Below are 18,242 nucleotides of genomic sequence, written 5' to 3'. Positions count from 1 at the left end.
GTTGTGAACTCTGGTGACTTTCACCTCAGGTGAAAGTTCAGAGGAGGGGAGGTTAATGAATGAGATCTGTAATGCAGATCACAACTTTGGTACTGACTTGTCCTGTATGAATCTATCCCACTAAAAAATGAAAAGGGAAGAGAGGGCTTTTATTCCCTTGCCATGGTGTGGAGATTACTGAGGTGAACCCAGGCAGGCTGGCTCATGAGGTGCAGCTATATTGGAGATGGAGGTAATTTTGCCTGTGTGGCCCTGTTGTGGTTAGGTTATAATCACTCTGAAGGGTCTACATGATTAGTATAAAGGGACAGGTCAGGAATTTGCATAGCCATCAGAAGGGATGGCATAACAGAAGGGAGTGGAGTGGGGAGTTCTGGGTGACACTAGGTGATATGGATGAAAGGGTAGGGATGTGGACTATCTCTTGATCAGCTACAGCAGAAAAGCTGACATTAGGTATTCTTCCAAGTGACCCTTCACTAAACATTTTTAATGGTTTACTATAAAGGAAATTAGGACTTCTTTTATAAGACTTTCTCTCCTTTAACAGATTAACACTTCCCTTTGTTGAAGCAAAGATGATTTGCTTCTGGAAGTGGTTTGTACTGGTATGATATCAATCCATTACAACCTCCATTTAAAACAAAATTACTTCTCAACAAGCCTGATTTACAAGTGCCTTTTCTCTTATTTAACTACTACTACTGGAGCAAAAAAGAAAAGCGCTACCAGTGCAACAGAAGCAGCAACTTTATTCTGTATTTTTTTTCTTTCGCCCACATGCCTGCTGGAGGCTTAAGCAAGTCACTGCTACCAAAATGGCAAAGGTAGTGAATTTTTCCCTTCCTCTGGAATTGTTAGTTGGAACAGACAGGATGGAAACTGCATGGTCAAGCCAGTGATTAGAAGAATGCAATGGTGGGCTGTGAACAATCTTCACATAAGGGTTTATAGGTCCATGTCCAGTTTTACTCATGCTCTATCATTAGATGTAATCCTATTATGCTAGGGAAACTTAAATTGGAAAGGAATTTAGAGGCTGACTACTACAACATCTTATCTAATGCAGGAAATCCCTACTACCTCTCTAGCAGGTCATCAAGTTTGTGTGTGAATACTTCACGGTATTTCTCACAAAGCAGACCACTTCTTTCTTAAATGACTCTAATTTGTTAGAAAAAAAATTTTCAAATATTAAAATGAAATTGCATCTCTGCAACTTCCAGTCATTGGTCCTAAGTTCTGTCCTCTGGAGCTACAAGAAGTAAATCTAATTCTTTGTGCTCATGATAGCTATCATAGATCTCTTGTTTCTAGGCTAAATATCCCTTACCTACTTTTCCCACACAGAATCAGAGCTGAAAGGGACCTCGGAGATCAGAGGATCCTTCCATCACACCACTGATCAGCTTTCTCACTGTCAACTAGAAGTGAAAACAATGCTCCAGCAGTGCTCTGTTAAACTCTGCATAGTATATTTATTTGGTCAGACTAGTCAGTTTTGTTGGCTGTCATATCACACTGAACTTTCAGTCAAATAAAACACATAGGTTTTGGTTAGTTTAAAAAAACGAAAGAAAACATGAACTTCTTTTCTATCCTTATACTTGTGTGGTTGATTTTCTGAATCTAAATAAAAGATTCTATATTTCTCCCTATGAAGTTTTATCTTCTTAGCTTCAATTTTGTCTTCCAAAAAGAGAAAATTAGCAATCCCTCCAAATTTTGTGTTAATCTGTAAGGAAATCTATAAAATCGACAAACATGGTGAGTAAAACTTAGAATAGCCACTTAAATGCCTTTAGAGTTAATTTTTCATTTAGCCCTCTCCACTTTTCTACTGGCTTTTATAGAAAACTAGACAATAATCTAACTGAAAAGTAATTTCAATGAATTCATTTTTTTATTGATTACATACCTTGCATCAAGCTGTAACCGAGTTTTTATGAGCCAAATGGGGTTGGTCATCGTAATTGCAGTAAAACCTAAACAAATGTGTTAAAATTAGTTCTTGTAACAATGAAGAACACTAAAATTAATCTGAATTAAAAAAAAAAACCCATAACACATAAAGTAACTTTTTGCTGATGGAAGCTATTCTTTAAATGACTCCTTTAAAACTTTCTCCTTTTTTATTTTACAGTTTATGTCATATGACTACATTTTTCCAATTCAGATTTTAGGTAAATAAGTCTTTAAAAGGCAAAATATAAATGCATATAAATTCTTTTCCAGATCTAATGAGCTCTCTTTGAGAGCATCTTTTATTTCCTAAACTGAAATTCATTCAGGAACCAATTTCTACCAAAAAAATTTTTTTTAAAAAGGAGCTATGATTGTACCTATTTAAAAACATTCTATCATTTGAAATTTAGTCTGAGGTTTAAAAAGCATGCAAACTGAACCAATGTTACTAAGGTTCAGAAAAACATCATAAATTACTATCTCTAAGATAGCTACTTCATTAACTCCATCAAATATTTGCTAATATTTTAGTGTTTCACCAGGACTTGCAAAAATAAGGACTACTGGTTGGCTCCAAATACATGTATAAATATACAAATATTAATATTGTTAAAATAATGGTATGATAGGTTATTCGCTATTTATACAAACTACTGTGCTTTATGTTAAGGTTAATACATCAAATTTATTTTTTTCATCTGCTTAAAGACATACCCACAAAAATCAGGGCTTTTCTCTCACTTCTGCAACCAATGAAAAAAGAATCTCAGGGTAAAGTTAACTAGTGGAGTTAACTTTAAGGCTAGAATACTATACATTTACTAATGTGAACATTAAGGGGTCAGGTCTCCTGTGAGGAATGAGCACCTAAGCTGCAACTGCAATCTATGATGCTACACACTGGATTTCTTGGGTGGTGTGTGTGTGTACATCCATTATTTGACACCTTCCCAGAATTAGGAAAGAAAGGGGCTTGTGAAACACAAGTATTATGAAAGGGCACCTACAAAGCATACTTCATATCTGTGCAAAACAAAATTTTGATGTACATATGAGTAACAAAATTCAGCTACACAAATTTCACAGAATTCTTGCCATTTTTCTTCAATCAACATGTTTAATTTAAATAAAAAATTAGAATACCCATTTGCAAAAATTAGTAAGGATCTTAACTGTTTTAATATTTATAGTACCACTTAATAGCTAAAGAGAGTCCTTCTGGGATAAGAGTTATGTTGTAATATACTTAGATATTGCAACATAAACTGTAGGGTAGGCAGTGTTCTGAAAAATCTTACTATAAACCTATCTTGGCTTTCAAGGTCAGCATGGCTACGTCTATAATATTCAAAATGGTTTGACCAATTTAGTTTTTAAAAAGCCAAATTCAATCAAACAGCCCTCTCTCCCACGTGATGCCAAATAACCAGTTAAGACTGTTTTCAAGCCACTCTTTTAACACTGTAAACATTGCTAAAGACCACCCAAAGGGTTGTTCTATTTAGCAAAAAGGAAAATGTTTTGGGTGAGGGGGTAAAAGAGAGAGAAAAACTGGTTCAGTGACATGCAGAACATAATAACAAATTCAAAACTGTTAAACAATTTTGTATAGATTGCATATTCTTCAGTTCTTTATTTTTAAAGTACTTTTCAGTACTTATTTTTAAGTACTAAATAAGTACTTTTTAAGGTAGGTACTCCTATTTTTTTAGTCCTTAAAATACATGTGCATAAAACTAAAATGGGATTAATAACTCTAGAAACACCAACTGATATTAAAAATAATAAGTATTTTTAAGTATTTGGGAAGTTGCCATGAATACTTCTTTTTATTACAAATGGGAAACTTTAATAAAAATAATTTTAGTAAAACAAAAGAGAAGAGAATATATGAAACAATCACTCAGAACTGTTTAAACATTTTGTTCATTAACTGCAACTGTCAATGTTTCAAAGTTTTTTCCTCTTTTGAATCCCATTTCCTATGTGAAAAGGACCAACTAAACATGCCAGAATTATATTTTGAAGCAAGTTTTAGACACCAATACCTTTCCCAATTTCATCTCATATTAATGATTAATCATTTCCTCATTTATTTATTTGCATAACTAAATGTCTACACAGCAAAATCAAAGGTTTGTTAGTTTAAAACCGCCAAGCAGCATACACGAACAAAGCATTATGCATTGCTCATTATGGCTTTTAAGAATTGCTCTTAAAAATTTAAATAACAATTTCTTCTTTTTGAAGCTTTATATGAAAACTGGGACCCCTTTGTACCACAAAAAATTTTTTCATATCATTGTTTCAAAATAAAATACTTTCCCCCCTCATTTTTTTCTATCTATATACATTTATTTGAAAACTGGCTAAGTTGAAATATTTTGCTAGTGCTTATCAGCACAATTTTAAAAATTAAGCATCAAACAATGCAAATTATAGTCTATTTCTAAAAATGTGAGCTTGATATCCAAGTTTCTACCCCTAATGTTGTTCTAAGATACAAAATTCTTTAAGTAAGGGGCCTGGAGTATAATAAACATTAAAAAAGATTAGCAAGGTGAAATAGTAGATAGATATAGAGCTGGAAGGGACCTTAGAGGTCATCTAGTCCAACCCCCCTCCTTTTATTTAAAGAAGACTAAGGCCCAGAGAGAAGAGATGTGCCCAAAGTCACACCGGCATTAAGTGACAGAGGTAGGATTTGAACTCAAGTCCTGTGACTTTAAGTTCAGTGGTCTTCCTTTTGTAACATACTGCCTCCTTTCATTACTCAGAACAATTTACCTTTTAAAAAAGAACAGTAGCTTTCTAATCTAAAACATATCCTCTATGGTAAACTTAAAAGTTATGAAGCAAACTACAGGTATTCCTCACTTAACTGAAAGTCACTTAAATTCCAAAATTAGGAATTTTGTTAAGTCATAAATTACCTGAGGAACAACACCCACCAAACTTACGGAATGTGGGGGAGTCCCATGCTGCCATACTGTCCCTGCTGCTGCTGTCAGGTGGACTGCCCAACTCTCATAACAATCAGCACTTTGCCACGCTCAACAAACAACATCTTGATCTGTGAACAGCCCCTAATGAGGACACTAGCCATCAGTTAACCATCATGGTGGAGACAGAACGGTCAATGCAGGCACGATCCACTGATTTTCAGATCATTGTTGGAAATTTGTCAATTTTTGGAGAACTATACTAATAAACATTAAAGTGAGGCTCCAGTGCTAATAAGGATTTCAGTACTTAGCTTTACAAATCATCGTTTCCTTTCCAAGGATTATATAATTAACTGAATAAGTATTACTGGATTAAGATGTTTGGAAGAAACCAGTAAAAAAAAAAAGTACAAAAATTACCTTGGAATGCAGAGTTCTGAGTGTTTAAGGTAGTTGGAAGCTGTTTAAAAAGGCCTTAGCCAAAGTGCTAGTTTCTTGCACAACACAGAAGACACAGGGATGTACTAGGTAGTTTCTGATACTACAAGCTATTTAAGTCTTATTATTTTGTGACTTACTGAGTATAGCAGGTTACTGTTAATAGTCTAAGCACAAAAGAACCTGACTGTAACATCGATGTATATATATGGATATATGAGGTAACCCAACCTTTTTTATTTCAATCACAAAACCCCAAATGAATGGAGTAATTTAAGATAAATTAAACACATCGTGCATTCTGCTCTACAGTGAATAGTGATACTGTAAAGTTCCAATGAATTGGTAATCAGTGGTTAATATTTTACTATACACTTTTCCTTTTTAAATATGTATTGTTAAAAGGTTTGATATATATTCTTAAAGAACGATTTATATTATTCCCCAGGGACCAATGGATGTTTCTCTTCAACAGAACATGTCTGATTTTGTAATGGAAATCAAAGAAAAGGTAGAATCTAACAGAAATGTCCTTTACCTTAAACTACAGTGAAAATACCTATCTTTCATTAAGTGAGAAATACCCGCAGTATTGCATTTTTAGTGATATGTGTCTGGATTAGTTAACCTACATATGGATAAAAATAAATAGCTAATGTACTAGGGGAAAACTAATTAGAAATGAAATTTTTTCTAAACACTCCTCCCACCTCCAAACAAATAATAATTAAGAAATAAAACAGCTAAGATCCAAGGTATTCTTATCCTGCATTTGATTTGAAAATTTTAGTTATAAGATTAAAAAATATCCAGAAGAGTAGTCTGTTAGTCAAGTGTCACCTATGATACCAGAACACACTGCCCTGCCTCTTGAATAATTAAATATTATCAAGGTGTACTAAATTTTTGCAAGTATTGATATATGGCATCCTAAATTTTGCTCTGGGATCAAAATTGTAATGGTCAAGCTAGGTACCAAAAACTGTCATTATATATATGCTGTCTAACTTAATGAAAGGTATAAGGTACCTGGATCCTTCCCTTCAATACTTTTTTGAAATGAAAAGCTACTACAAAATGATTAAGATTGATTTTACACATTCTCAGATAATGCACATATAAATCTAGAAAACAAAAATGTTTGCCTTCATTCTACTCATTCCATAACTATTAAAAACCAAATGTGTGTTTCTTATACTAGAGGCTGCAAGAGACGCTCAGTTCAGTACTCACGAGGTTTAAGTTAGTCCATATTTCTACAGGAAGTGACCTGCGGATGGGGAGCATGAGATGACAGGATCTCACTCTTTTCACGGGAGAAATGTACAGTAAATGCCTAAAATAGACACAGGCTTTTCTGTATCATAACAACAAGCAGTGACCTCCATCAGATACATGTGTACAAATTGAATCCCATTGGAAAGGATTTGAGAATTATTTACTGTGAGATCTAACTTTTTTAAAGTTTAAAAAAAGAAAAGAAAAATATCAGAACAGGCCACAGATTTTAAAAAAATGCACTGAGTACTGAAATTTCTGCCATCTGCAGCAGTTCATTTAAGTGATGTTAAATACTTACCTAAAAGAAAAAGGAACCTGCAATTTACTAAAAAAATGTTAACCTTGTCAAGGGAGAATAAGAAAAAATGTGCTTTCTGGAGGGCTCATTAAGATTCTATTACCAAGACTATCCATTGTTAGTGAAGTTGGTGAACCACTTTTAGAAATCTGCCTGCTTAGTCAATCACCACAAAATCTCCAAAAAAAAAAAAAAAAGTGAACTTATAACTAATTTTAACAAAAATTCTTAAAGTAGTCTATGTGATATGAATGGTCCTATAAAAGTAACTGTGAATGTCTAAGAGCTTCTGCATCATGGATAGCCTTCATTAAAAGAAAACATATGCTTTTAGAAAGTGTTAGGTTATTTTTTTATTTCTCTAGAGAGGTAGCTGTGGAGCTGGCCTCAGACCCAAGACAACCTAGGTTCAAGTATCTCCTCTGACGTAGATTGGCTGTAAGACCAAGGACAAGTCACTTAACTTCTCAATGGTCTAGGCAACCCTCTAAGACTCTAAGTTGCAAAGAAGGTGTCAACCTGCATGAGTAGACCCCCTGTATTTTTATTATTTTGTTTTAACAGAGTGGAAATACAAGTAAAAGGAAGACTTAATATATATCCAAACATAAGAAATATATCCAGCCAAATGAATGAATAGCCATCAACAATTAAGAAAATGTGTATAAATTCATTGAAGTCTGGATAAAATAGCTTATTTTAATAAAAAAATTAAGTACATCACTCATCACTGATTAAATTAAACAGAAATAATGTACTTTGAAAATTATTTGACTTTTGTGCAGAAGGCTGTCTCTATGCATGTAGTATCTATTAAGTATAAGAAGCTTCAAATGGTTACATATTGATTATACACTAAATATTAACTTCTATTTGAATTTATTATCTACCAAAAAGAGTCTGGAGAAGACTAAAAATTACCTTTCACTTTCCTGAACCATGAAAACAAAAAGTGAAATTATTTTTAAACTACTCTAAAGTGGTTATAAATCAAAAGCTTCTCTACTATATGCTTTCTATAGAGAAATGTGTATGTATGTACATTTAAATATAAATACAGACAAACCCACACCATTCCTCCAACAGCTGTTTTATGTAGTGTTAAAAAGTTAAGTTCATCTGATCTCAGAATAGTCTGACACCCTTTCGTTCTTGTATCTAATTTGAATGACTATTAGATTATAAACTTCTTGAAGACAGGGACTGTCTCAGTTGTCTCCCCAGCACCTAGGAGAACACAAGGCAGACAGAAGGTGCTTTTTTTGGGAAGCAAGAAGGAATACGGACCTGTGATTTCATCAGTAAAAGGACTTTTCCTGTACCAATGTGGATAGGCAATTTGTACCTTATGGTCTTAGGAGAGTTACCTGGGGGCACTGAGAGGTTAAGTGACTTGTCCATGATCACACAATGAACATGTGTCAGATGGAGAACCTGAACCCAAGTATTCTTGGTATCAAGTTTAGTGTATACCTACTATTCTATGCTATTTCTCAGAGGGTGCTTAATGTCTGTTAAATTTAGAATTAAGACAAGAATAGCTTTTCTATAAAAGAAGTTTCTTAATCAAATAGTTTTTGTTATTTTAACTGTTTTTTTGGAAATACATGTAAATATTTAAGACATTATTAAAAAAGCATCAAACTTTTAGGTCTCAATTTCAGAGTGGTGGAAATTTTCCACATAGTATTAAAACATACCTAAAAATTGAGTAAAAATTACAAATCAGGTCTGTTATATACAAGCTGTTTGGTTAAAAAAAATTAACATAAAACCAAGGAAATGCAAGAAGTAAGTTTATACTGATACTAAATCTCATGAAAGGAATTAAAATACAAAATGAACTTTGATTTCAGGGGTTATCTAGATTAATAAAGGCATTTATGGTGTTTTGCTAAATCCTTACCTTAGAAATAATTTGGTACTAGATGGTTACTTCTTATGTGTATAAACATCTATTAGATTATTAACTTCAGGGCAAGGGGACTATCTTCTTTCATCTTTGCATTCCAGTATATAGAGTGCTTTAAATACAGATAAAATCTTGCAGGCAATACCACCAATTGTTGCTTTTAATAAATTTTCTATTGCTAAAGTGACAAGGTTAGCATTTTTTGAGTAGCTACATTAATTTATTTAATGCTTCTCACAGAAATCTACTTCCAGCACTTTTGAGTCACAAAATCATTCATATTTATAGAACGTTAAATTCTTTTGGAGAATATCTAGAGCATACTGAACTAGATCATTTCAAGAATGAAAAAAAAAAAGCTACCTTAATGAATCTGCATGGGGCCATTCAGTTTCACCAATCATGTGGTTAAGTATATAACTGCAAAGCTCAATGTTAACGCTCATGAATACTGTAAAGAAGCCCTAGAATCACAATTCTCAGAAAAACATAACTGCAAACAAATAGTAGTAGTCTCAGAATACAATGAGTGCACAATTAAATGATCTCCAAACAGGTATAAACATCATAATAACGTATTAAAACGATCAAGGAATTCACACTGGGAAATAATTGCAGTGCATTGTAAAGAACACTGACAGATAATCAATCAACATCTGTTCATGCCCAGGAAAAAGGCCGAAGTAACCACTGCACTATTTTTTTTTTTGTAATGTGAAACAAACATACTAAGCCATTACAATGAGAAGTTATTTTGAACCTACACCTGTGGTATGAATACATTATATTACAATATCTATCCTTGCAATTTTAAAATGAGAGCTGACTCATTTTCATGATTTCAAATGATGTCAACAGTGAAAACTCAAAAATTTCTTTATAATTCTCTGAGCAAAAAGAACACAAGTAATCAGGGAAAAAAATTTTGTTATAAACAATCTAAAGCAATATTAAGTCAATAGTTCTCTACACATTTCTGAAACTTTCTCAAATTTGTATGGAGTGAGGGCAAGGGGAGAGAAAGAGAAAGGAAATATATTCATAATATGTATTATTTTTTAAAATAATTTTTACCTAGTATCTTTATCAATTAAAAAGTACTCCACTATTTTAAGTACTTTAGCTGAATAAAACTATGTCTACAATCTATAATCTTGGCATAAGTAATTATTTGTGTTGGGGTATATCATAAATGATCTTTTATACACATAGTATAATTACCCATATCACTTATGTCTTAATGTTTTCATGGCCTTTTATTTTTAATAATCATTGACATATATTCAGAGCTGGAAAAGGCCTTAAAGATCAACTTGTTATTTGATTTCTTTTCTTTTCCTGTTGTATATTTTTTCATAAACTAGAAAACTCTTCAGCTGGTTGAATACTAGCAAAATTGTCAAGTAGAAAATATGCAGTGGTTGTGTCCAAATACAGCTTTTGAGTACAGAAGCGCTAAAATGTTCAAGAGAACACTAACAGTTCAATTTCCAACACTTTTAGAATTTATGATTCTTTTGCTAAAAATTTAGCTTTTTCTTTTTTAAGAACCCTGCATGAAGACCTGGGTTCTAATACTGGCTACCACTAACTAGCTAAATGACACGGGCAAATAACTTAACCTTTCTAACCTTTACAGAGTTAAAAAAAATTTAGTATTTTACTATTCTCCCAGTTATATGCAAAAACAAATTTTAACATTAACTTAAAAAATTTTTGAGTTCCTAATTCTCTCCCTCCTCCCTCTCCTCACTGACAAGGCAAGCAATTTGATATGTACAACTTTATATATTTTTAATTTATCAGTGATGGACTTACATGATTTCTAAATTCTTGCTAGCTCCAAAGTTCTATGAGGAAATTTGTTTTGGGAAATAAAATTAAATAAGGTTTTTTACTCTGCAAAATGAGGGGATTGGACAAGATAATCTTTTAAGATTTTTAGCTCCAAACTTCTATTATTCAATGATTATTAAAAATACTATTAAAAATTCCATAAGATATACGCTAGACTTATTGTATGACAATCAATGACTATCATTCAAAAACCTAGTGAAGTGAGTATTTCAACATAAACTTCTTGGTAAAATGGTCTAATTATTTATCCTGTACTTAGCATTATGGTCCAAAATAAACAAACCAAACTATATTTAGCTTAAAAAAAATTAAACCAACAAAAAACCACAAGTGAGGTGGCAGTTAATAGAGCAGCACACATTAGGCATTAAGTAATACTTGTTGGTTGACTGATAGATAAGAAGAAATCATAGTCGATAAAAGTAAACTTCTGTAGAAGTTTACTTCAAAGTTTCCTGGAAGCATCCCAACATAGTTTTATCTGGGATAAAGTATTAATGTATCAAATCTCATCTTATGGGCAGATGAGAGACATTGGTTGTGCTTACCACGCAGAGTGACAAGTCGTTTCAGAACCATGGCTGATTTCAAACCAATCATTTAAGGCCTATCTGTTAGGCAATGTGATTGAAGAGATTCTGAAACGTTAGTTACTCTAATAGTAAAAGCTATCACATTGAATGTTGCAATTAAGTAGTTACGACTGGGGAAATTCCTGGAAACATTTTTTATGCAAAGCGTGTACAAAGAATCTATGCCTGATTTAAAGAAAAAATGCTACTCAGGTTTAAATAAAATGTTTAAAATATATTCCCACCATTCATCCTATAAACATATTCACCAGACCATTTTTGTTATTCAATCTCAGTTACAAGGAAATATAACAAACAAACAAACAAAAAAAAAGAACTGCAGTACTTAAGCACAGGACAAATTAATACTTTACCAAGAACTGCCGGCACATTTCAGGCAGAAGCCAAAACATGCAGCATAGCGAAAAATGCACTAACAAATAAAAATCAAGGAGGAAAGAAGAATGAATTACAGCTACATAATTTTATAATGCAAGTGATACTTGGGTTTAAAAATATATGTAAAATTAAATTATAAGTGTTCAATAGGATATTTAAGACAATATAAATATTTACCATTAGCCTAACTTGATCATACTTCTCCAACTCTCCCATACAAAAAAATGCACACTGATATGCCACTGAATATTCTTCATCAGATAGTGGTTAATGTAAAAGTCTATAACTATCTGCATTAAACAAAGCAAAATAGATAAATTATCTTAACTTTTCCAATTTATATTCATTATAGTTAATTTAATATCAGGGTTCTAGAGTTAAGTTAGAAAAACAAAGTTACAGATCCTTACCTGCCATTGCAGCTGAGATCATGTGAACCTGGGTAGAATCAGGATCAAATACACTGTTCATTTTTTCCTTGCAATTGGAATAAGCGGCAAAGTATATTGCTCTAAAATTAAAATAAAACTTGAATTACATTATTATAGCTGAATATAACTGTTGTTTCATTTAGGACTTCAAATGATAAATAAACATTTTAATTTTAGAATGCTAACAAAATATACAAAATAATAAACAAAATTTAGTTAAGCATATCCATGACCTCATCTAACATTAGGTTACTACTGTTAGTTCTACAAACGTTTTCTTTCCTAGAAAAATGACAAAGCACTTCAGTCTGGCTTAAAAAAAAAAAAAGATTCTGAATACTATTTATTTAGTACAAGATAGATGTTGTATTGCTAGCATCTTTTCAACTTGATCAAACAAAAAAGTGCTGTTAAGGCTATTTAGCAATTGCCCAACTGAAACAAAGTGTTTGAACAAGGTTCTGATGATTAGAAAAACCAGGAATGGGCTAATTTTAAGGTTAAATAAATTTACTGAAGTGTACAAATGTGGTATGGACACCAGGAAACAAGCAAACTGATTTTTTTTGATTGCTGAATAAACTTACTTAACTGCATTAACTAATGAAACAAGAACCACAAGAAATCCTGTTTTAGGAACTACTTTCTCTTCACATTTAAAAATAAGAATTCAGATATGAATAGTAATGTTATTACTTTGAGGATAGGCAACATTTTAAACCAACAGACAGTAATTTTAGCAATGAAAACCATCTTAGAAATTAATCTAAGTCCTTAGATTAATCCCTTTTGGAATTAGTTTTTATTTTTAATAAGTTTGCATTGATGATTTGATGATTTTTATTTTTTACATTACCATAGTTCACCTTCAATATCCTTTCCCCCAGTAATCCTCTCCCTCCTGGAAAGAGCTATCTTATATAACAAATAATATTTTTTTAAAGAAAAAAGAGAACAAAATCACAAATGATTAATAGATCAAAAATATGAAAATATGTGCAACATTTGTGGACCTCCCACTTCTTCAAAATGGTGGGTTGGGGATGTCTTCTCATATTGCTCCTTTTGAGTCATGCTTATCCTTTTAATAATTTTGCCATTCACTTTTAATTTCTATGTATGTGGTTGTTCTTGCATTGCATTTTTGTAAACTGCATATTTATACTGTTCTTACTGTTTTCTTGGCTCTGCTTACTTCACTCTACAATTGGTTCATATAGATCTTGGTATTCATCATTTCTTATGCTGCCCTGTAATCATGTGTCATATTCATGCTTAGCCATTCCCCAACTGATTGAAATAGGCTTTGCTCCCAATTCTCTGCTATCACAAAATTGAACACTAGGCTGTGAGTTTCATTATTCTGATTCTCCCTTGTCTAGTCTGTTTCACTGATCTGTCTTTTTATTTTTTAAGCAACAGCAGATGGTTCTGATGATTACTGCTTTACAGTTTGAGGCCTGCAAGTGCTATTCCCTTTTCATCCTTCTTTCTTTTCATCATTTCTGTTGACATCTCAAACCTTTTGTTTTTCCAAATGAATTCTGTTATTATTTTATTAAGTTCTATAAAGTATTCCCTTGGTAATTTGATTGGTATAGCACTGAAAGTTTAAATTAACTTTGGTACTATTGTTATTTAAAAAATACTGACATGGCTCAACTATAAGGGCTGAATATTCCTCGATTCAGGATGCATTTTCTTAAAAATAGATATAATTTTGATGATATGGTAATGAAATGACTCATAGAATAATAATGTTAAATATGTCAAATGATAAAGGGAAAAAAGAAAATATCTGATGAATTTAAAGGCATTCTTCATTTTAAAATCTATAATCCTTTTGGAAGTAGACAAGGTATGAGACCTAAGTAATGAAATAATTTAACAGGAAAATAATTATTAAATGATGATATAACATATTTACCAAGATATAGAGTACAGACAAAAATACATATGTATTGCCAAATGTAACCAAAGGTGGGAGAATAAAATGTGGCAAATTGAACATTTCTAAATGTAACTTTAATTTCAGAAGTACCATTTTTCATGGGGCAATGTAAAGAGCAATGGACTCAACACAATAAAATTTTGGTCTCAAGTCTTGCTCTGCTATGCGCTACTTGACACTGGGCAAGTCATTTGATCCAAGACTCATTTTCCTCATCTGCAAAATGAGGAGACCTATAACTAACACTCTATAGTTGACTAAATTATTATAAGGCAAATGCTCTAATAGCAATAAAGCATCATAGAGATGTGAGGTGAAGTATTTTTAAGCATCAGAAAATTCAAAGGAGAAAACCCACATGATTAAATAAATGTTAATGACATTATTTAAAAAAAACCCAAAACATTTTATTGAAATTTTTTATAAACTGGGAAAGAGGGTTATATTTGAAAGTATGATAATGTTGTACATTATTTTGAAGTCAATGCATGTGAGAATTTGAAGGGGTCAGTGGAATGACTGGTTTACCTGACTTACCTCATGTATGATGCAGTGGAAAGGATCTTAGGTTTGGAGGATTTGGGTTAGAATTCCATCTCTGACATTTACCACTGGTAGAATTTTGGGCAAGTTACTTAATCTTCTCAGGACCCCAGTTTCTTCATCTAGAAAATGAGGGACTGGACTAAAGTACCTAAAAGGTCCCCTATAGCTATAAATCTATGATTGATGCCACGAACTTCCTCTAGGGAAGAACTATTACTTTACTATCTCATTTATATGTCAGGCTCCCCTTCAAGAGTGAATCTTGCCCATTATATCAGTTCTGACTTTTAAAAAAATTTATTTATTTTTAGTTTTCAACATTCACTTCTATAAAATTTTGAGTTCCAAATTTTCTCCCCATCTCTCCCAATTCTGACATTTTTTTTTTTACAGATGTGAAACAATTTTCTTAAAATCTAAGAAATTATTTCCCCATTTTTTATGTACCTAATTCCTCCTGTCAGCTCTTCCTGATGAAATAATTTTTATCCTTCAATAATCTTGGCTGTCTGTGTTATCTCTTCTTCTGAGAAGGGCATAACCTATCATTTTAATCTAGTCAGTCAGTTATTATTTTAATATAATACTGTTTTACTATACTTAGGGGATCCATTCCATAATGGTTAGATTGGGCAGTCATCAAGTGAGCTGGCTTGGCCCATCACTTAAAAATGTAACTCAGGAGAAACTTGCTACATGTTGATGTGGGTTGCGTGGGTTCTGCTGTACTAATCACCCCCACTCCAATTTAGTCATGTAGCAATAAAAATAGCTAATATTTACCTCAGGCACTTAAAGGTTTACAAAGCACTGTTCTCAAAATAGCTCTTTGAGGTAGGTACTATAAGCATTATGCCTTTTATAAATAAGGAAACTGAGGAAGCAAAGTAATTTTTCCCAGGTCACATAGCTATCAAGTAGCATATCACTAGTGAATTGTGTAGATATTCTGGCTATAGAAAGCCAAGTATGTCCTCACACATAATGGAAACTTTGGCCCCATTTTTTAAAAACAAGTCAGAATAAACCAAATTAACTAGAAAGTATCAAATGAATGAATTGATTAATAGAATTTTATATCACAGATTTAGTTAACTCTCATATATCAAAGGGTTAAAGAAGTAAAGTGGCTTCTCTAGAGTCACCTGGATTATAAATGGTAGGGCTGTGCTTTGAATGCAGGTTTTCTGACTTCTAACCCAACGACTCTTCCACTATACCTTGCTGTCTCTTTGCTTCTTTTTGAGGTCAAGTCAATAAACACTGATTAAGAGCTGACTGTAGGGGCAGCTAGGTGGCACAGTGGGTAGAGCTCCGACCTTGTAGTCAGGAGGACCTGAGTTCAAATCTAGCCTCAGACACTTGACACTTACTAGCTGTGTGACTCCAGGTAAGACACTTAACCCCAAATGCCTCACAAAGAAAGAAAAAAGAGCTGACTATGTTCATGGCACTGCACTAGGTGCTGGGAATACAAATACAAGCAGAAAGACAGAATCTGCGTTCAAGGAGCTTACATTCTAATGTGGGAAGGCCAGGAATCTTCCTTAGAACATAGTTGTCAGGTGTGAGAAAAGCAAAGTGAAGAGGTTTCTGGGGCCTAATAGACAAAGTCCAGAGTCACTAGTGAAGGCTAGAGAGAAATGCAGATAGACATAGATGGCCTTGGTTGTCCTCCTTTGAATGGAGGTTCTAGGAGGAACCAGGCAGTGAGAGAAAAGCCATGCTGGAGAAGGGCACTTCCAAAGTGAGAAGTCCAGGGGTGTATCAAACTTCTAGAGGGAATAGGTTTTTGTAGCAGAGTAAAGTTCAGAAATCAGGAGTTTAGCCTGCAGAGGAGGGGATCTCTTGTGTTTGTATCTTTACCTAGCATAGTGCCTGGGGTCAGAAGGGGAAGAGAATAAGCATTTATTAATAGAACCTACTATGTGCTAAGTGCTGTAAAACTGTGACTTCATTTGCTTCTCACAACAACCCTGGGAGGTAGTACTATTATTATCTCCATTTTACAGTTGAGGAAAGGGTGGCCTGACCATATCTTCTGCCCAAAAAACTCCAGTGATTCCCTACTACCCATAATTACATATAAATTCCTTTTTTTGAAGGGGAGGGAGGAAGGAGGATTTTGTGTTCTTATAACCTAAGCCTTTCTTAGTTAGCTTTCCAACCTTCTACACTACTCCTACACCCGATGTGCTTGCTGTCCTTTTTACCTCCATCTCGTGAACTTGCCTTTGCATTGGTTGTCTCCTATGCATGGAATATTCTGCCTCCTCACTTCTGCCTCCTAGAATCCCAGGCTTTCCTTCAAGATTTAGGTCAAATTCCAACTTGTGGAGGACTTTCCCAGTTCCTTTCACTGCTTGTGCCTTCCCTTTTAAGGTTATCTTACATCGGCTCTGTATGTATCTCGCATGTACATTTTATGTACATACATAAATTTATGTACATTTAAAATATTCAGTGGGCAGGGAGACTACTTGTTATTTGTGTCCCTAGTGTTTAGCATGGTGCCTGGCATGTAGTTGGGCAACAGGTAGTACACTGGATAGAGTGCCAGGCTTGGAGTCAGGAAGACTCACCTTCCTGATTCAAATCCAGCCTCAGACACTTACTAGTTCTGTGACCCTGTACAAGTCACTTAACCCTGTTTCCCTCAGTTTTCTCATCTGTAAAAGGAGTTGGAGAAGGAAATAGCAAATCATTCTAGTCTTTGCCAAGAAAAGATCAAATGAACTCACAAAGAGTTGGATGCTACTGAAAATGACTGAACAACAAGTGGCACACAGTAAAAGCATAGTAAATGCTCATGATTTTTCAAGCTTAAAGAAAGATGGAACTTCTGGTTCCACCCATGTAATTCAGATTTAAAAAAAATGCAAAGGTCTATTGCTAAAATTTTACAAATTTACCCAGTTCCATGGTGTTTCAATCCAATGACAAAGTTTTTCCTTTTATTACAACAGGACTCTCTGAAGAGATACCATCAAAAATTTTAAATCTAACTATGGCATTTTCTTATACATTTTGATATGTTCCTTTTTGTAGGTATTTACTCCCTTCAATGGTCTGTCTTGGAAAAATTTCAAATGACCACTAACTTAAGTTAAATTACTTAAGGAAAAAATAAGCTCTCCCCACACGCCTTTTGATACCCACATATGGATGTGCAGCATTAATCACAAATGTTAAAAACTGGAATTACATTATTTAGATTTCTCAACTCAGAAAGCAATTAACATTTTTTATTTCATACTTTCTAAATTATTTGCATTCCTATGACATCATGCATGGTACTACTCTGGTCTGATACCTGAGAAGGTCTATATGGCCCCTCTCTAAAACCTTAAAGTACTGTTTCTACTCTACTGCTAGATGGGTAGGATTATAACAGGAAAAGTGACAGAGGAGATATTAGGTGAAAGAAATAGTATTAACAAAGGCATAGGAGCCAAAAAATATCAGGTATGAATGGGGGGCAAAGAAATTCAGTTGAGTTGGAGCTTAGCTTATGAGGGAGGAAATAATATGATAGATAGGAAAGGGAAGTGGTTGGAATGCCCTGAGTATTAGGCTACAGAATCTAAATTTTACTTAGTAAGAAATAGGGAACCACTGAAGGATTTTGAGCAGAACAGTGGTATCAT

At 33.4% G+C, this 18,242-nt stretch overlaps 1 protein-coding gene across 1 annotated transcript in view; it reads right to left on the bottom strand.

Moving 5' to 3' along the window:
- Positions 1 to 18,242, bottom strand: part of SLC25A36 (solute carrier family 25 member 36) — a 40,070-nt gene that overhangs the window by 10,799 nt on the left and 11,029 nt on the right. Inside the window, exons 4-5 of the mRNA XM_027845249.1 lie at positions 12,078 to 12,178; positions 1,919 to 1,985 (exon numbers count right to left, since the gene is read on the bottom strand). Of these exons, the coding sequence (XP_027701050.1) occupies positions 1,919 to 1,985; positions 12,078 to 12,178 (168 nt within the window). The remainder of the gene's footprint in view (positions 1 to 1,918; positions 1,986 to 12,077; positions 12,179 to 18,242) is intronic.

This window comes from Vombatus ursinus, unplaced genomic scaffold, assembly GCF_900497805.2.
Source record: "Vombatus ursinus unplaced genomic scaffold, bare-nosed wombat genome assembly UNPS02014959.1, whole genome shotgun sequence".
NCBI classification, from domain to species: Eukaryota; Metazoa; Chordata; class Mammalia; order Diprotodontia; family Vombatidae; genus Vombatus; species Vombatus ursinus.
This window is presented reverse-complemented; position numbering and strand designations above follow the sequence as displayed.